General features: G+C 39.5%; 2 protein-coding genes across 2 annotated transcripts in view; one reads left to right on the forward strand and one right to left on the reverse strand.

Moving 5' to 3' along the window:
* The window catches only part of PITPNC1 (phosphatidylinositol transfer protein cytoplasmic 1), a 188,357-nt gene extending 186,942 nt beyond the window's left edge, over positions 1–1,415 (reverse strand). Inside the window, exon 1 of the mRNA XM_042841002.2 lies at positions 1,200–1,415. Within this exon, the coding sequence (XP_042696936.2) occupies positions 1,200–1,415 (216 nt within the window). The remainder of the gene's footprint in view (positions 1–1,199) is intronic.
* On the forward strand, positions 1,351–20,267 carry PSMD12 (proteasome 26S subunit, non-ATPase 12). The gene is made up of 11 exons (XM_005282928.5): positions 1,351–1,485; positions 4,898–4,957; positions 5,204–5,332; positions 8,691–8,798; positions 13,325–13,429; positions 14,804–14,953; positions 15,149–15,283; positions 15,956–16,068; positions 17,155–17,329; positions 18,040–18,117; positions 19,574–20,267. Exons 1-11 carry the CDS (start codon positions 1,378–1,380, stop codon positions 19,781–19,783), a joined length of 1,371 nt encoding a protein of 456 aa, XP_005282985.1. The 5' UTR covers positions 1,351–1,377; the 3' UTR covers positions 19,784–20,267.
* Positions 20,268–21,344: the final 1,077 nt, after the last annotated feature.

Consider the following 21,344-nt stretch of genomic DNA (forward strand, 5'->3'; position numbering starts at 1 on the left):
CAAAGATATTGTGTGATGTGGTCATGTTGTATGAAAGCAGTGACACTCAGACCTCAGTGTTTCAGGAGTGAAATTAGCGATCAACATTACCCAAAAGAGTCACGGTAGTGTGAATTCATTGTTTCATTTACTATAGTACTAAATATTCATATTTAAACAGTAAGAGAGGGGAAATATTTAGTTTATATATATTATTCTCACAGCAAAATGACTGTCCAACTATTATTATTTTATCAACTACAACTGGTTAATAACATAGTAAAAGCATCCCGATTGGTTAATAATCAAATCACAGTGTTTTAGTATCATGTGCTGCAAAGAGCTACAGGAGGAACAACAAGAGCCACTTGTGATTCATGAGCCTCAGTCTGAGTATCACTGCATGAAAGCATTATCATGTTGAAACATGCTGCCATACAGCAATGTCAAAGCATCATTACATTAACATGCCACCTTAGTGATGAGATCATGGCAAACCGACACCGCACTCAAATACTATCATCCTGTTACATCATGACAGCACAGTGTTCAAGAATCACTGTGCCATGGTGAGATGGTACCTTCAGCTTGGGACCTGATGTTACACCAGAGGGATCCCACATGATAAAAGGGTAACATTACATTCAGGTGCTATTCAGCATGATACTGTTTTGTGGGTTCAGTGTGTGTCTCTTTGGAACATTATTGTAACCAGTGATTAAAGTACATTGAAACAGGAAGGGGAGCTCATACCAGCCGCCCAGCCAAGGCGGCCGGGGGGAGAGAGGGCTGTAGGGCAGCACCACTTACCTAACTCAAAAAACGTGGGGGCGGGGGAAGGGGGGATTAGAAAGGAGAGTGAAGCCTAAACACAGCAGCACCTCTCCCCTCCCTTCAGCTAAAGCTTATTGACCGTTGCCCCTCCAGAGTCCCACCCCAGCCAGGGCCCTGTTTTTGCCCTTCCCCCACCCCTACTCCCTACCCCCACCCAGGGCCCTGCTCCTCCCCACATCTGCTCCCTCCCTAACATCCAAAGCCCTGCTCCTGCCCCTCCCCTTTGCCTGTTCCCCCTCCCCCACGCCAGCCAAAGCCCGGCTACAGCCCCTCCCCCTTGCCTGTTCCTTCCTCCACTGCCAGGGGCCTACTAATGCCTCCCCCACAGGCCAGGACTCTGCTACTTCCCCTCCCCCAGGTTTGCCCCTCCTCCTCCTCCTTCTTACCTCCTCCTCCCCGCCAGGCAGGGTCCTGCAGCTGCTGTGGGGTGTCTCCGCCAGTGCCTGCGGGGTCCTTCCGCCAGTAGGCTGCCCGCGCTGCTGCCTGAGCGGGTGCCCCTGCTGGTTTCCGGTGTGTGTTTGAGGCCGGGCCGGGGACGCGGCGCGGAGCCGAGCCGGGGGCGGGATGGCGGACGACGGCGCGGAGCGGTCCGACGGCCGCATCGTGAAGATGGAGGTGGATTACAGCGCCACGGTGGACCAGCGCCTGCCCGAGTGCGAGCGGCTGGCCCAGGTAAAGGGGAGCCGGCGGCCGCGGTTGGGCTGAGTCATGGCGCGGCCCGGGCTAGGCCGCCCGCGGGGGAGACGGCCCGGGCCGGGGGGCGCTCGCCTGCCCCAGAGCGGTGCAAGGGGGCCGAGGGAGGTACGGCGCCGGACGCGCCCAGCGCGCACGCAGTGGGGAGAGCCCCCTCTCTGGCGCGGGGGGATGGGCAGGGCCGGTGTGTGCTGCGAGGGGGGTCAATCCCGACTCCCGGGGGGGGCATACACGCCATGGGTCCGCCCCCCTGTGGAAACGGGAGGGAGGAGGGGCAAACGCGCTGGGGGACACAGCGTGGGCCGGGAGCGCTCCTGGCCTGAGAGAGCTGTGTCATGACCGACCTCCTGCAATTGACAGGGCCGTGCCCCTCCCCGCTTCATACAGCCACCGTCTCCCATGTCCTCTAGCTTGCGCCCCTTCTGCGCCCTAGGCTGTAGGGTGCTCCATTGCCGGTGGGCGAGGCAGAGACCTGGTTTCCAGGGGTGGGATGAAAGGAGGAACCAAGGGCCACCAGCCTGGTGACTGGTGCACAAGGGATCTGGAGAGAGAGAGAATACCCACAGACGACGCTGTATGACGGAATCCCGGTGGGAGGATGGGGACCATGTAAGAATATAAGAACGACCAGACTGGGTCAGACTAATGATCCATCTAGCCCAGTATCCTGTCTGCCTGCAGTGGCCAATGCCAAGTGGTTCAGAGGGAATGAACGGAACAGGCCATCATGGAGTGATCCATTCCCTGTCGTCTGCTCCCAGCTTGTGGCAAACAAGTGTGTTCCTCTGACACCTGATATTTTAAGGCCTTTGTGTGCAGGGAAGGGGGCTGTCTCTGCATAGATAAGCATGGATCAAGTTTGCCCCTACGTAGAGTAGAATCCCAGGAGAGCAGCTATGGATTGTGTGTAGTGACAAAACTGCACCCCCTCTTAATCCCTCTACTTCAGCATAGCCAGACACAGACTGCCCAATGCAGCATACATTGGGATCCTGGAGGCATCCTCTTTCTCCCTCTCTTCCCCTCCCTTCCCCCCCCCCCCCCACCCACACACACTCACTTTGGAGCAGCCAGATGTAGGCCTTTATGCTGTAGCTTACCCTTTCCCAATAGGTGTAGCCTGCAAAATTTCGTAGGGAGGAGGTGGACTGATGCCATGTATGACACATGTACAGTTGTGATGTACAAAAATTAGGAAACCAAGGGTATTACCCTGCATTATAGTCAGTCAGGCCATATATGTCAGTGTGCGGTTTAATTCTGTGATTGTAGGTGGACGTTTACTAGACAAGCCATGGTACACAGTTTGAAGGGACTTGGTCAGGAGAAAAATAACTTCTGGAAGCAAATTCCCTTATCTGTGTTACTAATACCTTAATGCCTTCTAAAAATTCTTCCAGTTTTTATGCTTAAGTAGCCCAGTGCTTCAATGTTTGTTACAAACATTTCTATTAATATTAAGTGTTGCTATAATACTTGTTTGGAAATTTAATCTCAGTTTTTGGATCTAAAGTTCCTTACAATGGCCTTTAAATCCCATAGACAAATATAAGACATATAGTCAACAGTATCCAATGAGTGTAGGCATTCTACTCCCATGATTAGGATGTATATGAAGCGCACAGGCATGTGTCACCTACCTCCTGGCTTGCTCTGTTTAATATCAGGAGAGAGATGGGTAGCAGCAACGTTTTTTGTTACAGTATTAACTATGTTTATATTTACTTAGACTTTGTCTTGAATAGGTTAAGTAGTCCTAAGCCTGACCCAAACTCAACTTTTTTTCCTAGTGTAAATGCAGTTAGTTTAATTTAAGTGGTCATGTTCTAGCCTAGACTAGAATTTGGCTGACTAAATCAAATTACAGGTGTTATCTTTCATCTTCATTCGGAAGAAAGTTGTGTTTAGGAATCTAAGTGGCTTATCTAGCATGTGTTCAAGCTTGACCATGTTTCCTTGTCAAGACACAGCCTTACCGTGTGTCATGTGAGAATGGAGGATTATGGGTATACTGGGAGAGGAGGAATATACTTATATTCTTTTCAAATTGATAGTTACATTCCTGCCTTCACCATACTGTTACTTACGGTAGCTTTCTAGCTGAGGGAATGTGTTCTGTTTTCTCTTTTTTTTATTTTGTGTTATAGTCAGCTATACATTTAAACCGGCAGCTTTTCGAGATCTCCCTCATTCAAATCGTCATAGCTTGACAGCCCTGAGATTATTCATAACTCCAAGTTCCTAATGTGAAAATGTGTACTGTTGCAACTGAGTGTCATTTCTGTGTGGAGTTATCTGTATGGTTCTGTGAATTTCAAGGAAAGCTGAGATGTACTATAAGAGGGGTAGGCAACCTACGGCACCACGTGCCAAAGGGGGCACGCGAGCTGATTTTCAGTGGCACTCACACTGCCCGGGTCCTGGCCACCAGTCCAGGGAGCTCTGCATTTTAATTTAATTTTTAAATGAAGCTGCTTAAACATTTTAAAAACCTTATTTACTTTACATCCAACAATAGTTTAGTTATATATTATAGACTGTACTGGCACGCAAAACCTTAAATTAGAGTGAATAAATGAAGACTCAGCACACCATTTCTGAAAGGTTGCCGACCCCTCTACTACAACAACCAAATTATGTTTAAAATGAGGGAAATTTAAATATGCCCTGCCTTTCAGATAAATATACTTTTGGGATGTGTTTGGGCTTCCATGAGGCAGTATCTGAAGGTGCGATTTTTTTTTTTAAATTTACATAAATAATTAAAGCATAGACACATTTTACATGAGAAAGAGGGAATGGGTTTGTGACTCAAGTGAACTGGTTATATTCCTGCCTCTATCATTGACTAGCTGTGTTATTTTGGGTGAGTTATTTAACAGATACTTTCAGAAGTGGCTTTTGATTTTGTGCATCTCAGTTTTTGGATGCTGAGTTTCAGACACACAAAGTCCTGATTTTTAGGAATGCTGAGCTGTGACCAGTCCAAATGATGTCAGTGAGATCAATGTGTGGTCATGATCTCTGAACATCAGACCCAAGATGTCCCAAGTTAGGCACTCAAAACCAAAGGCCACCCTGTAATTTTGTTCCTTAATTTCTGTATGTTTCCCCATCCATTTAAAAAAAAAAAAAGAGGGTAATGATACTTATCCACCTTTGTAAGGCACTTTGAGATATACAGATGAAAAGTGATACGTAAATGCTAAGTATTATAGTAATGTTTATTCCTATCTTCCTTGTCAAAGAAATAAACTACATTGAAATTAGTCTTTCACCCCGACTTTGCTATATGCTTTTCCTTCTATAACAGATGTAGCTATTTTCTTGGGTTAAACTGTACTATATTTTTTTCAATGTTGGTCCTAATAGTGTTTGTCCATGCTATTAGGAAGGAAGACTTCAAGAGGTCATTGAAACCCTACTCTCTTTGGAAAAACAGACACGAACTGTAAGTAGACTATGCTGTGTAGCACACTTATTTCTGGGGTGTTCTCTTGTGTGTTCCCCCTTTTCCTGACAGATAGTGGTACTAGTGGGAAATTAGTGTCTGGCTCTGCCATGTTCTTTTGAAGATGGTGGGTCTGGAGTTATAATGGATTGCTCTTGTCTTTATATTGTCAAGGCTCTGCAGTGGTAGTGGCTCAGTAGTTTAAGTTGTATATGTAATCACTAATGCACTTTTTGTTTGTTGCAGGCCTCTGACATGGTTTCCACGTCCCGTATCTTGGTTGCTGTAGTAAAAATGTGTTATGAAGCTAAAGATTGGGATGCTCTTAATGAAAATATTATTATTCTGTCAAAGAGAAGAAGTCAGTTAAAACAGGTGACTACAATTTTTAAACAAAGAAATGCAGCTGTTTAGGAAGGAAAGATACCATGTTACCTTTCTAATTCTCCTTCTGTGTAGTGCCTGTGCTGTTTGTGTTTTAATGTCCTTCTGAATATACTAATGTCAGCTTCTGTTGTTGCTTCTGATAGGCTTATTCAAGGAGGCTTGTGTGCTAAATTCACCTTGCTGTCATCCACATTAACCTATTGAAAAATGCACTAGGAATGTAAAATACTAAATGGTTTTTTAACCGTTAAACGGTTAACCGATAAGTATTAGTCTTACTGTTAATATATTGCAGTTATTTTTTAAAACAGATTGGCAGCAGCCCCGGATCCCTGCTGGGTGAGGACAGGCGGCGGGTGGGGACTGGCGTCAGCCCCGGACCCCTGCTGGGTGGGGGCCCCCATCATGTTAAAGATTAAACGGTTTAGCAATATAATTTTAATAGTTAAAACAGGATACTTTTTAAAATGGTATTTACATCCCTAATATGCACACACTCATGTTGCTTTTTTTGGTTTTTCTCTTCTGTTCATTTGTTTTGTTAGGTTGTCTGCAAATTCTTGGGACAGTGCCTATGTGTAAAATTTTCAAAAGTGATTTAGGCTTCTAAGTTTCACTGCAAGTCAATGGGGCTTAGACTCTTAAGTGCCTGAGTTGCTTTTGAAAATCTTACCTTTTGTCTTCATATCTGTCTAAAGCTCCTAGTGCCCTGCTGCTGTATCAACAGTAATCTGTTCACTAATTCCTCTGAGTGAACACATCTTTAATTTGCTGTGAATGTAGGATTCCGTTAAATTTCGGTCATTTTGTTCTGGAGCTTAACATCAACTCAAAAAACTTCGCTGACTTTGTCCCTTTATTTCTGGTTCTTTTTAATCTTATTTCTGATATGTTTTTTTTTCCTAGCCTCTTAGTTGTAATCATAGATTCCTATTCTCCTCCCTTTATGCCTTTTCAGTAGCTTTCACTTTAAACACAATATTTAAACATCCTATGCAGCTTTTTGATCAGTTCCAATCTCCTCCATTTCTTGCTCATTTCCAGCATCTGTTAAACTTTCTTGGTCGCTACCTCACGCTACACCTAGGTTTCAGGTCTCTGATGACTAGTGACACCAATTCCTTTTTCTTCTTCTGTCTATTTAGGTATCTTTAACCCTGTTGTCACCATGGTACTGTATCTGGTTTCGTTTTAATACATTGGTCATACTATATTCTCCCCAAGCCTCATGAAATGCCAAAAATCTGTGCGTGATAAAGAGACTTCTTGTTTGCCCATTCCATTTTGGTCTTCTTTATATCTGTTCACTCTTACTCAATTTCATGGCTCACATTTCTGCACCTCCCTGTTACCTGTTGGCGATATCCAGAATAAACAAGACTAGGCCCAATACAGGTCTTAGATTAATTTCTTTTTTTAGACTTCCTCGTTTATTATTAGTGGGGATGGATCTCTGCCAATGTGCACCCTGGAATAGGACCCCACTGTCATGTACCAGCATTAGCGAGTACTCTGTCATATGCTCCAACTGATATATTGTGGAAATGATACACCAGTGTTGGGATGGGGTGGTGATGAAGCAGAGCAAGGGACCGCCTGAAATGTAAAATTCCGTTAAGCAGTCCAAAGTCAGGGAAAACCCATGGTGTATTGCCTACCTATTCTCTGCTGCGTTGTCTGAGAGAGATACTTAGCCCTGATCACTGAGGTCTGCTTCCTTTGCAGTTTTTAATCCAAGAAAATGTGTGTCATTAAGCTGTTCTTAACTAGTATGCTAGTCTTGTACGTCAAGAGTTTCTGAAGTGCTGATGCTTGGAATTGCCTACAATTTCAGTTTATTCAAGTCTCATGAAAGACAATAATCCGCACTGGTCAAGCATGATCTAGCTCATATGAAACAGGATTACTCGTGGCTTTCACTTATATGTATATCTAATGGTTGACTTTGTTTCCCCACTAAATCCTGGGTGTCTCAACCATTCTTCTTTACTTAACAAGGCTTAATTAACTAATCAGTTAACAGTGATGTAAGGTACATGAGGATTGCAAAGTCTGATATTTCAGATGAAGTTGTAACCTCCACCTCTTTAAATGCACCTAGCTATTCAATAATGTTATATCATAGGGGGATTTCTACTTGACCTTAGCTGGTGATCAGTTCTTGCCTTCAGACTTAAGAAGATTGATATGTCTTAATTTTATTTTAGTGATTGTAAATGTAGATGATATTTTGATTTATGCTTGATAGCAGAGCAAACTGAGCTGTGTGGAAGGAGATATATTTTTAGTTTGCAGAAACTTTAGTTGTATGTCCCCCCACCCCCTCCCTTTGTGTTGAGAAGAAAGAAAAAAAAAAAAGGACTAAGATACTTAGCACATAGTGGAATACAAATATAATAGTATGGCAGAACAGTAATTGGCTCACAATGGTAAAACTGACTTTTTCCAGAAGAAAATGAATAATGAAATTGATATTGTAGTTTTCAGTTTACATGTAAAGTGTGATGTTAAACAGAATTGTTGTGGTTTATCATGGTCATACAAGGCTACGTTTTATGTGAGAACACATAGATTTGAAACTGGAATGATGACATCAATCAGAAATAACTTTTATATTTTTCTAGAAATTTACAGATACCACAAAAGAAGGGACAGTATACCCCACTATTTATTTAGACCAGGGTAAAATGCATACTGAACACTTCCTTTTATATTATGGAAATCCGGTAGCAAGCAGATAATCTCTTTCCAGCCTGCAAAGTAGTCAGTAAGAAAATGTCAATTCTGCTGTTCAAGTAAGTTAAGAACAAGTTTGAGAGAAGTGATACAGACACATCCCATTTGACTTGAGCCAGCCTCTGATCTCAGTAATATCTTCCTGTGGAAGGGCATCTGCTCACTTCGGTTACACCTGGGGATAAAAAACTTGTGGCTGACCTGAGTCAACTGACCCAAACTCCTGGAGTTTGGGCTGAAAAATTGCTGTGTTGATGTTTGGGCTCAGGCTGGAGCCCAAGCTCTGTGAGGGTGGGCCCAAATATCTATACAGCAATTTTTAGCCCTGTAGCCGGAGCCCCACAAGCCCAAGTCAGTTGCCCCAGGCCAGCCGTGGCCGTGCCATGGGTCTTTTATTCTTCTGTTTTATCCTATTAAGTTCATGCCTAGTAGGAGTGAAAACAGCCCCTCCAACACACCCCCACGCTTATTTTGGAAGAGTCCATTTACTTTGATATTAATAGTTCTTATATCTTAACATTTGATTACAAATGCCCCAAATTTATATTTTTGGCACACTCCTAGAAATCTAAAAATAGAGTAATATTTTGTTTTCCATTGTTTATACCAGGCAGTTGCTAAAATGGTCCAGCAGTGCTGTACCTATGTTGAGGAGATTACAGACCTACCAATCAAACTGCGATTAATAGACACACTGCGTATGGTAACAGAAGGAAAGGTAAGACTTTTTATTTTCAGACTGGAACCTTTTGATGTCTAGTGGAGTAATAAAAAGGATATTTGACTTCCTTAAAGCATGTCTTATTTCCTTTTTCTGGTTAGAGAGAGATCCAAAATAAATTTTGAAATTAATATGATAAGGAAATCTGTATATTTCTATTCGAAATACCTTGGAAAATTACTTCCCTATATTGCTCATTTAAGTAGCTTGTTGGAATACTAACTTTTTTTTTGTAAGTCTCTGTATTAATGACACCTTCAAGTATTAAATTGAATTTTTAGAATCCTCAGCTTTATTTTTCACTATTTGTGATGTTTGTTTATTTTTTACATTTCTCCTTTGGGGAAATGAAAATAGACTAGTCAGTTTTACTTCCTTATTCTAGTGGATTAGTATGCTGTTAAATGCTTATGGTCCAAACACGGAACGTGATTTTTTTTGTTTAAAAATCTTGATATAGGAATTTTAAAAAAGCAAGGAACAAAAACATTATATATATATATATATATATATATATATATATATATATAATTCATGGAAACATTTCTATTAGCCTTAGTTTTTGTAAAATTTGTTTTTAAAAAATGCAAATGCTGAGTTCAACTGGACCCAACAATGTCTTTTTAAGATTTATTTTCAGTACTTATTGTTGTCTTAAAGTTGTGTACGTATCATCATCATCATCAAGGCAAATTTGGAAGGGACATAGCTTCCTTGCACATCGAATACCCCCTGGATAGATCTCTGGCTTGATTCTTCAGACAATTTAGTTGGATGCCCAGTCTGTTTCCAATCAATGGCAGTCTTATTGCACCACTGAAGCTTTTGGTGACAATGAGATTGCCCACAGTGTAACAGCAGTCCTTTTTTTGTGATTAACATATCTATTAATTTTCATAATCAAACAACAAAAAATACAAAAAGGTAAATGACTTACACTTTGTATATGTTACCAAATACTGCACAATTCACAGGATTTCCAATAAAATTACGCAATTACGCAACTAGTCAACGCTGCAAGCCCGAACAATACAAAATCAGACAGTTTTACACAGCTGTAACATGTTAGGGTGGGGGGAATTATACAAACAACAAAATACACAAATAGGCATAAAAGTGAAGGAGGGGACCAGAGGGAAGTGGACAAGGACGGAAAGAGCAGAGATGTCAAGTGAAATGGAAGGCTAGCATTATTTGATCTATCAGAATTTTTTGTCCAAATGTATATAAAAAAATCCATATATATAATATATATATATTTTTATTCATATTGCTCTCTACAGCGATAAGCGATTCTTTCTTTCGCTGCTAACTCATACAGGTACGAAGATCACTGCTTTATTCCATGTATAAGCCTACTCCTCCATTTATGTAACATCATGCACTCAGTAGAACCTCGAGAACCAAAATCTTTGCAGTGGAGTTAAACACAGCATAGTCGGTATTAGGATATAGATATGCAGGCCTGCCTGTAAAGGCCTATACTTTAAGAACTTAGGTCTATTTTTATCTATTACTATATAAATTAGGGGCAAACAGGAAGTAAGTTGGGATTTGAAAATAAGGAAAAAGGAACTTGGATTTAAGGTTGCTGGAAGTTCACCCCAATAAACATCGAATTGTTTGCACCTTTGGACTTCGGGTATTGTTGCCCTCTGTTCACATGAGAAGGACCAGGGAAATGGGAGGGTGAAGGAATAAGCCCTCTAACAGTAGGTACATAACCTAAGATATAACTTTCAGCTGAGATTTGTTTGCTGAAGCCAAGCACTATTTTTCATTAATATCCATCTCTTTCCACAGCTGTCTGACTGTTGGACAGTCCCATAGTATATGCATCAGGGTTCCTTTTTCTTTATTACAGCACCAACAAACATCAGAGGACAAGGACCCCATCTTGCCAACCTCTGTGGTGTCCAGTACATTATGAATAGACTATTTTGCTGAGAATCACAGAAGCATTTTTAACATTCCGTAAAATTCCCTGCCATTGGGCTTTTTTTAAGGGCTGTGATAATTTCCCTTTCCATGCTTTCACAAAAAGCTCCAAACCAGTGAAGGTTCTCTTCATTAGTAAAAGCATATGTAGTAGATATAGGCCTAAGGAGTTTATGAAACATTTCCAAGGTTTCCAGTTGCTCTGGGACTTCTGGCAGTCCTAGAGCATCTGACCAAATTGATACATTAACAGATGTTTTAGTTGTAAGTACTGCCACTCTGCTGAGGGTGGCAGGTCATGTTGTTGCATTAGTGTTAGAAAAGAAACAAAGCTCTCATCCTTGTCTAATTGGGAAATCCATATAATACTCTTGCTCAGCCAGTACTTCCAAATCATAGGTTCTCCCCCTTCCGCCCCATTTGCAAGGCTGGGGTACCTCAGATAGGTGCTTTTGCATGACAGTGAGGATGAAATTGGTACCTCTTTGCTAGGATCACCCAGACCCTTTGTGCAACCACCTTGATAAACACACTTTGTAATGTGTTGGTTTCCCATCCTAATGTGTCTGTACCAAGAAAGCCACCAATACTGAACCCTGACTGGAGTTGGTTGCTGGTTTGACTATGACTATCCTCATTAAGTGGCAAGACAAGATCAGTAATACGGAGCGGCTGATGATGATGAGAATTGAAAACATCAGTCCGCTATTCTTCAGCATTTCCATTGCTGACTTTTCGCTGCTGTACAGTAAAGTTGGTATGATCATGGTTCTGTGCATCTGCAACTTTGTAGAAAGCTTGAAGTCACATCATCTCCCCAGAGGCCACTGAGAAGGCTGCTGTTCAAGTGTCCAAATCTTTTGAACATCCCCCATCACTGTCTGATGCCTTCCCAAGTATTTGACAGTTGCCATCTGCATGATATCCCACCTGGTTAATACTGAGGTGGTTGTAATCTAGAGTTGGAAGCTACATGATGGTACTGCTAGGGGACTTAGTTTAGTCCAGATTGGTAACCAAACCAGTGTTTGCTGCTTCTTGCACAGGCAGATTGGCCATCAGCTGCACAAAATGAGCCAATGAGGGAATGTCATTGGAATATATGAGGTCTTGAAGCAAAATGGTGGTCAGCCATACACTACCAACAGCTGCTTCTTCAAGCTTATCCATCAACCAGTCTATGCTGATATTGAATAATAATGGTGACAGGACACAGCCTTGCTGAACTCTTATGGAAATAAGAACCTACGCTGTGTATCTACCATTAACTTGAACTGAGCTTTTTGTTCCATTATAGAGCTCTTCTGTCAATGACCCTATCTTCCCAGGGACATCAAGTTGCCTTATAAGATCCCCCAAGCATTGCTCAATATGCTGAATAAAAGGCCTGAAAGAAATCTGTAAAAAGTGCTGCACATGACTTATTAAATTCAGACATCTTCTCAAAAGGCTGTCTCAAGGTAAAGATCTGGTCGTTAGTGGAATGACCAGATCTAAAACAGCACAGCCCTTGCTGTGAAGTTCATCACTGATTCAAGACATTAACATGGAAACAAAGACTTTTCCTGGGACTGCCAACAGTGTAATACCACAGCAGTTACTCTCTTAGGCCTTGCTGCCCTTTTTGATGAAAGGCAAAATAAAACCCTTCTTCAGGTTATCAAGCATGATGTTAGTGTGCCAGATGGTCTGGAAGAGCCTATGCAGTTTGCAATGACAAAACACCCCTGTTTTCAGCAGCTGAGGTGTGATGTTTCAAATTGTATATTTATAAAGTTATGTTATACATGTGTTACTCTTAGTCTTATTAGGTATGAAAGAAAATTAACAAAATATGAAGTGTTACATAGAATACTGAGCTGATGGCTGAGTTGTCCAAGGAAAATGTACTTTCTTTTGAGCAAAATCTGTGTTTATTTACTCTTACACCTTTTACCAGTTCAAATCAAGCCTAGGTAGCTAGTAACCAAAAGTTGTTAACTGATGTCTGGTCATTAGTGCTTGTAAAAGGAGATGGTCTCCGTCCAGTTTGTGGTAGATAACAGTTCCCGTCACAAAATGAACCATCATTGTTTGCTTCACTGAGAATCTTGGTAGAGAGGTGAATGAACTATCTTATTCCTAGGTGTTGTCCTTCCAGATGAGGGTTGAGACTCAGTAACAGAGGGAGCTTTGCAGTGTTGCTGCCCCTGCTGTAGCTCTTATCTGAATATTTCCAGGGCTACGGCACTGGTCATGAACAATAGATTGACTAACGAAATAGTAAAAAAAAGTGTTTCCTATTTTTTTTAAATACAGACTGTACACTATTCTTAAAATTAATTTGAGTTTCCAAATATTAAACTCTTATTGTAGCACAGAGAAAACTTCTATGGAAACATTTCCTAAAGCAGTTGTAACATAAATTAATGCTTTACTCAGAAAATCATCACATTATGTTCACTTCATTTAAAGAACAGTAGAAAGATTTCAGTGAGACTACTTATGGGTGCAAAGTTATGAAGATGTGTATATCACAGCCTTAGATGCAACACACTTTTACTTAGTAAAATAAGTTTCAGTGTTGGATTTTATTTTAATTCCAGATCTACGTGGAAATTGAGCGTGCTCGTCTTACAAATACACTTGCAACAATAAAAGAACAAAATGGTGACGTGAAAGAAGCTGCTTCAATTTTGCAAGAACTACAGGTAATGCATCATATGGTTCATAAGTGTTTCACGTACAAAAATCAACGTTTTCTCAACGACTGACAGTAAGATTGTTTGTAGCGAGATTTGAGGCTTAATCAAGCATAGCTATCCAGGAACCAATTAACTGTCTTCAGTGGAAGTGTAATTAGATTTAAAATGCTCTAGCTCTGCTAATTTGGCTGATGCTGAAAATTACTTGGAATATTTCCCTTTTGGGAAAAGGGGTTCCCATGTATTAGCTGATACAGAAGGTTTAGTCCTAGTTAATCTTTTGACTTCTGGAACGGAGAGTTCAAACTCTCTCAGGCCATCATTCAAAATGAAGTGTTCTTGGATCCACTTGTTCTTTGTTGGGTTTTTTTACATGAACTTGGCACAGGGAACTAGCTGTTGATGGGTCTGGAAGGCATTCCCTCCCATGTTTTTGTCTGCTAAAAGAGTAGTGTGTGGGTCCTTTGTGTAGAAGAAATCCTTAAGACTGGGCTGAGTTAAGGATTTGAGGGTATAGCCAAAGAGAACCCTAAACTTTTTTCACATCTCTATTTCTTGAGAGCCTGAGAATTCCCATCCATTTGCCAGATAACCACCATTTTTTCTGCTGAAAGGGGTGGATACACTTCCTTCAGAGCTAATGAACGTTGTTATTTTGTCATCTAGTGTGTGGGTGCTTTGTTCAAAGGTAGAGACTTCTGAGTAAAATTAGCTGCTTGGTTACAATGCCTTTCTTAAGAAAGGTTTCAGTGGTAGCCGTGTTAGTCTGTATCAGCAAAAACAATGAAGAGTCCTTGTGGCACCTTAGAGACTAATACATTTATTTGGGCATAAGCTTTCGTGGGCTAAAACCCACTTCATCAGATGCATGGAGTGGAAATGCATCTGATGAAGTGGGTTTTAGCCCATGAAAGCTTATGCCCAAATACATTTGTTAGTCTCTCTAAGGTGCCACAAGGATTCCTCGTTTTTTCTTAAGAAATGTTTCCAGAAAACAAGGGGCAACTGTTTTTGAGTGTCTGTGTAAATAAGGCATGTCAGTTGGGGTTTGTGTATGCATGTTGTGTAAGTTGGGCTATGCACGCATAAACAGGTACATAAGGCAAGTTTTGGGGGTTTTTTATCTTATGTGCATTCTCTTTGGGTGATTTTAATGCACACAGTCAGACAATATTAATTTCTCTGTTATAACATATATATGATGCTCAGTAAGTCCATGTAGTAGAATTATACACATAGCAGCTTTGGTTTAAAGCTAAATATTTTATAATAAGCACATGAAAGAAGTATGATGAAAATCTTCGATAGAAGGACATGCTTCTCTCCTTAACATTATTAAATAAAAATCCTTGGAGTTAAACACTTCAGTTTCCTTTTTAGGTGGAAACCTATGGTTCAATGGAAAAGAAAGAGCGGGTGGAATTCATCTTGGAGCAGATGAGACTCTGTTTGGCTGTAAAAGACTATGTTCGGACCCAAATTATCAGCAAAAAAATTAACACCAAATTTTTCCAGGAAGAAAACACAGAGGTAAAGTTGATTTTTTTTTTTTTTTGGTTTTGTTTGTTTGGCTTTTTTTTTTTTTTTTTTCCTGTCAGTCTGTGGCATGCATTCTCTTCATGCACGGGAGTTTTTGTATAGTCAGTCTTTGTAATTCAATTGGATGTAATTTGTGAGATTAGTGGATCTGTTTTTAATTTTGACATTTGTTTGACAATGTTTCAGAAATTAAAGCTGAAATACTACAACTTAATGATTCAGCTGGATCAACATGAAGGTTCCTACCTCTCAATCTGTAAGCACTACAGAGCCATTTATGATACTCCTTGTATCCAGGCTGAAAGTGAAAAATGGCAGCAGGTAAAAACATTGCAAATGGAACTGCAGCAGTTCATAGTGGCAAATATCCATTTTACTGTATATTTACTGTATTTGTTAGATGAACATGGATCCTTTAGCCCATCTATCTGGATATGAACATTAACAAACTGTCTACATAAGGAGGAATATAATAAAAGCAATTATGAGTGTCCTTATGTAATCAATATTTGCATCAATGACATATAGTGTATGTTGTCTTAAATTCTGAGGATGACTGAACTTCTCCATTTCATGAGTGAAAGCCTAGAAACAACTTGTGAAATTAAATTCTGAACAGTATTTTTCTTAATTTACAGAGCTAGCTCTGAAACCGTGTACACAATGCAAATGCTACGAACTCAAGATTGTTTGTTTTTCTCTTAAATGCTATTATTACAAATAACTTGACCTGAATCCTCTTGCCATGTGATCAAAATGTAAAAGTTTTGTTTCTACAAATTTAATTATTAAATTTATTTTTATTTTGTTTTATTACCTTAGTTTCTTAATGAATTTGAGTCTTACAGAATGTATATTGTTATATGTACAGTAGGTTAGCTGCACATATATTTTATTCATACTCTGAGAACTGCTTTTACTTTGACGTCAGTATTGTTTTTTCTGGCTATTTTTCTGTAATAAAACAAACAAACCATGTTTTCCTTTGAACAGGAACTGAAGAATGTTGTTCTGTATGTTATCCTTTCACCTTATGACAATGAACAGTCTGATTTGGTACACAGAATAAGCAGTGACAAAAAGCTAGAAGAAATCCCTAAGTATAAGTAAGTATCTTTTGAATAGTCCTCTGACAAAAAAAACAAAACAAAAAACCAGCCCTTGAAAGAGTGTTTTGAAGGCAGAGGGGATTCAGCTACTGTTAGGTTGAGAACCACTGCAGTAGACTATTTACCATTGTAGGCCGGATATGTGGCCCACAATGTGTTATGTGGGCTGGATCCAATACTACCTGTATGGTCCTGAGGATGTCACATGGGCCCCAGCTCTGTGCTGATTAGGCCACAGGTTGAGAACCACTGGTCTACTGTCAATATTTCCTGTACAGTTAATGTCGTGTGGAAAAAAAAAATCTATAAAGATGTTTCTGAGTGTGTGCAAGTCAAAATTATAAATAGTAACTTAACACAAATGTGTGTCTGTGATGGAGAGTTCTGTATTATGGACATAGTCTGAACAGCTACTATTCCGTAATACTTCACTAAATAATACTGAGAGTCTAATTTTCAAAATATGGTCCATACACAATCATTACATGCATGTGATGGAATTTACATATGCAAACCCTTTTTGCGTAAGCACACTGAGTACAATCAAGCACAAATTACTTTTATATCCTTAAATGTTGTTGTTTGCACCCATGAATGTACATACAAGTTTTGCATGCAGAATTGCAGATGGACAGAAGAGGCTGGGTTGATGACATCTCTTTTTAAATTTAGCTCTGAGTATCTGTCTCTCCCAAAACATACCATGCGGCTTGTATAGGTGTCTACAGCTGTGCAAAATGGATGTGAAATGGTTTGGTAGAATTTGGCACAACTTTGCACAGGAGGCTAAGATAACATACGGTACAAAGAAGTGGAAATTGAAGCCATTGTGTGTGTGTGTGTGTGTGTGTGTGTGTGTGTGTGTGTGTGTGAGAATCAGTCAGTCAGTAGGAAGTGTTAATATAAAAACTTCCTGTTTGTGGATTATAAATTTTAAAATGCTGAGTAGAATTAAAAGTTATGATTAGTAGTGATAAAATTATGCTGTTTGCTATGGTATTTGTCTGTTGGCAGGATTTTTAATACAAAATACAAGTTTTATTGATATAGAATTGTGAACAGATTTCATTAAACCATTTACAGAGATCTTTTAAAACTATTTACCACTATGGAGTTGATGCGCTGGACCGTCCTAGTTGAGGAATATGGAAAGGAATTAAGAGAAGGAAGTCTTGACAGTCCTGCCACAGACGTCTTTGGTTATACAGAGGAAGGTGAAAAGAGATGGAAAGACTTAAAGAACAGAGTTGTGGAGCACGTAAGTACAGCTGGCTTTTTAACCATTCTTACAATATAAAGTAAGCATGGAATTGCTAAAAATGCTTTTTGCTTTATTTATAAAGAGAGGGACAGGAGAGAAGATACGAGAGAAGCTGATAAGTTGTCTTTTCTTCTCTCCATAATGTTTTAATTCTCCTTTTGCATTCCTGATATCTTTATTTTGTAGCTATGTCTCTTGGTGAGCAGGTGATGCTGTATCAAAAGAAGTAGATCCAGCACTCTGAGAGTAATGCACATTCCACTACTTCGGCTCGGAAATCATAAACTAATTTTTGCTTTCACGTTAACAAATTGGAATATAGCAGTTTGTTTGAGCAAACAATGGAATTATAAACAAAACAGCACAAGTGCAAACAAATAATATTTAAATAGGGTTTACGTAAATTGTAAGACTCGGCCCTCTGAAATTAGGGCAAAAACTTGAAGAGTGCTGTTTAATATTAAATCTGTAGTTAGTGACTGACTTCATTCGTTATTAGTTTGAGAGGCAGTAGCTTGTCTTTGTATATGCAGGACAATTGTATGTGTCCAAGAAAAGACCCCTTATTCATTTGCATACCTTTCTCTGGATAAGCCATTATAGCAACACAAGTCCTAATCTGTTTTTAACATTGACCTTTATATTTTTGCAGCCTGTGTCAGTTCCTTTTTACAAATAACCCTCTACTCTGAACACTTTTATTCCAGAATATTAGAATAATGGCAAAATATTATACCAGAATTACAATGAAGAGGATGGCACAGCTCCTGGATCTATCTGTTGATGTAAGTGTTGCTCAGGATATCCTCAGCATTCTTCTTAGATGTGTCCATATGGTAGAGAACTCAGTATTCAACAAAATAGCGCTTTGACTTAATTTGCATTTATTTGCATTGGGTGGGTTTTTTTTTTTTTTTTTTTTTTTTTTTTTAAGATTAAAAATATATTACAAGTCTGTCACAAATAGTGTTTGGAACAGCCATGCATCCAGTGCAGAAAGAGGAGGTAGAAATACACCACTTTGAATAAAGAACCTGGAGAAAAAAATTTTCTCTCGCTCATAGTTATGCCTATCACTGTAGTATCTGAGCGCCTCACAACCTTTTAATGTATCTATCCTTGCAACAGCCCTGTAATATTGCCTTTAGTCTCTGATGCCCATCCTGGTATAACCAATGCTTTCCAGCTGTTACCATCAGAAACTAAATGGAAAAAAAACAATATTAACTTTTAGAGAGATACAGGTAACATTAATTGAATTCTGGTTCAATGATTATAATTGAGAAACAATTTAAGAGAGAGAAACAATTACTCAGGAGTAATAATACAGATGTTAAATAGAATATTTTTCGTTTTGCCTCTGATAATGAGTATATAGGCTAGACTTTGAACACTTGCCTATTCAAGATTTAGAATAGAATTTTGTATCGCAAAACAGCACTCAAGTCGTTGCAAGGCAAAGAATAAACACACAAGGCAAATCAAATCTGAAGGAGTGTTGGCATCAGGTTCTATACTGTACCTAGATACTATATTCCACTGTTCAGGCCCTCAGCAATACTTGATTAAAACTGGCTAATGATATAGGGTTTCTTCCTTACCTTTGAACTCCCTGGTTTATGTATTTGTCACTCTTTTTGAACATAGGTCTTTAATTTTTAAGTTTTCCCAGTGGATCCACTCATAGCAGCATCTAGCATGGGGAGGGCAAATTCACAGCTTGTTTAGTTCAGAGTATTTGCTTTAAGGTGTTTAATTGCACCTGCTGCTCTGCACAATACCACCTCACAGAAGCATCATTTACCTGACCAATGTTTGTATAGTGTAATTGGTGTGGAATTTAGCAGTAGAAAGCATGTTCTGGAAGCTGTTTTAGCCAAGTGCTCCCAATGTATGTTAAGAAGCTTTCAGGTGTAATGTATTTGACTTGTGCAGTTTGAAAGTTTTTAGATGGATCTTGAACTGCAAACAGATGTTAGCTGTTTAGTATGGCTAACATCAGAAACTTGTTGACCCTAGGTAGTTTAGTAGCTACAACATATTTCCAATGCCAGAGGCGTTAATATTAAATATTATGGCCACTAGAAGTACTGTAATTCTAACAGACTATATTACTGTTAGTATTGGTAACACCTCAGTCACACTGCTGTCGTGTTAACTGGAAATTTGGAAAGAACATGGAGTATTTTGTTAATTACAAATGCTGTTCTCCTGATTCAGTGCCGTTTGTCTCCTTTGCAGGAATCGGAGGAGTTCCTGTCCAACCTAGTAGTAAATAAGACCATCTTTGCAAAAGTAGACAGGTTGGCAGGAATTATCAATTTCCAGAGGCCCAAGGACCCAAATAACCTACTCAATGACTGGTCTCACAAGCTCAACTCACTGATGGCCCTAGTTAACAAAACCACACATCTTATTGCCAAAGAGGAGATGATACATAACCTGCAATAAGATGCTTCAGTATACTTAATGCCTTTTGAAGAAGGCATTAAAACTTGGTAATAGACTATTATCCCAGTGTATATTTGGTTTATTTTCTCCCTACCCAAACCCTCCCTGTCTAAAACTTAGAACATGAATAATAACTCTTGGAAGTCTTGTTGATAATTAAGTTCCCTTCTTTATTCGTTAATTGTTAAACATTTTTTGCTACAGTTGGTAAAAACATAATAAAATGTATTGCCTGTGTTATCAAAATTAGTCTTGTGATTTATCCCAGTAGTTTTTCAATAAATTTGTAGATGTTTGTCTTGATCCACCTAAGAAATAAGTCTGCACTTATTTCTTTACATAGTTACTTATGTTTTTGAAGATGTGTGGGGTATGATGTGACATTTTTGGCAAGTGTTTTACTTTGGTGCATTTTATTTGTAACATACAATGATAAATATTTAATATGTCAAAGATCTAACTTGTATAAAGGCCAAGAAATTCAGGTTTAAGACTAATGCTTCATTTTTTCTTTGTGCTTCAGTATTGCAGTGGTTTTAGACCCAGCACTTCATCTTATAAAGGCAGCTTGGATTTCTCAGACGTAGCTCTGAATTTCCTTGCTTTTATGGATATTGGCCAGCTCCTTAATTTAACTGGGTTGTGGATTTTAATTTGTAATGGCACCAGTAGCACATAATTAACTTGGATGATGCTTCAAATCCACCCTCTTGTTCTGTTCATTTTGCCTTAATTATATTCCAGACAAGAGAGACTTCTTGCTTGTTTGAACTGGTCATAAGAGAGACAAGGATGGGTGGAGTGGCTTTCCAGATGCCAAGAGAAGCCTCTGGAGAATCTAAAAAAGCAAAGATGATATTTAAGTGTCAGTTTCTAGAAGTCTGTGCAACAACTCCAAGATTGGGCACACCGTATTTGGAGAGCCAAACACGATACATAATAGGTTGTTTGTTTTTTTTGTTTTAAATCAATTTTTATCCCTTGGGAGGTATGTATTACTTTATAAAATGAAGATGGGCAAATGGGCAAAATTTGAACTGGAAACTTACCTTGAAAAGTCCAGTACCAAGAATGTTTGTTTGATATTTCACAGTTAATGGCAATGAAGAGGCTAAAAGGGACACTATCAGGTTAAAAAACGCTTTTAAAATAATGTGTTACAGTATCTTAGATGCTAAAACTGACTACTTAAAATTTGAATGCCCTATTCATCAATTATTCTGTTATTTTTGTATTTAATTCAGCTGGGACAATGAAAGTCAATGGGATTTAAGCACATGCCTAAAGTTAAGCATATATTTGAGTGCTGTCCTGAGTTGAGTTGAGGCCCAATTCAGTACTAAAATTTAGTGTGTGAAAGTGCCTTCAAATGCTTTAGTGAAAGAAGCTATGTAGAATCATAGAATATCAGGGTTGGAAGGGACCTCAGAAGGTCATCTAGTCCAACCCCCTGCTCAAAGCAGGACCAATCCCCAGACAGATTTTTACCCCAGTTCCCTAAATGGCCCCCTCAAGGATTGAACTTGCAACCCTGGGTTTAGCAGGCCAATGCTCAAACCAC

Source organism: Chrysemys picta, chromosome 12 (genome assembly GCF_011386835.1).
Source record: "Chrysemys picta bellii isolate R12L10 chromosome 12, ASM1138683v2, whole genome shotgun sequence".
NCBI classification, from domain to species: Eukaryota; Metazoa; Chordata; order Testudines; family Emydidae; genus Chrysemys; species Chrysemys picta.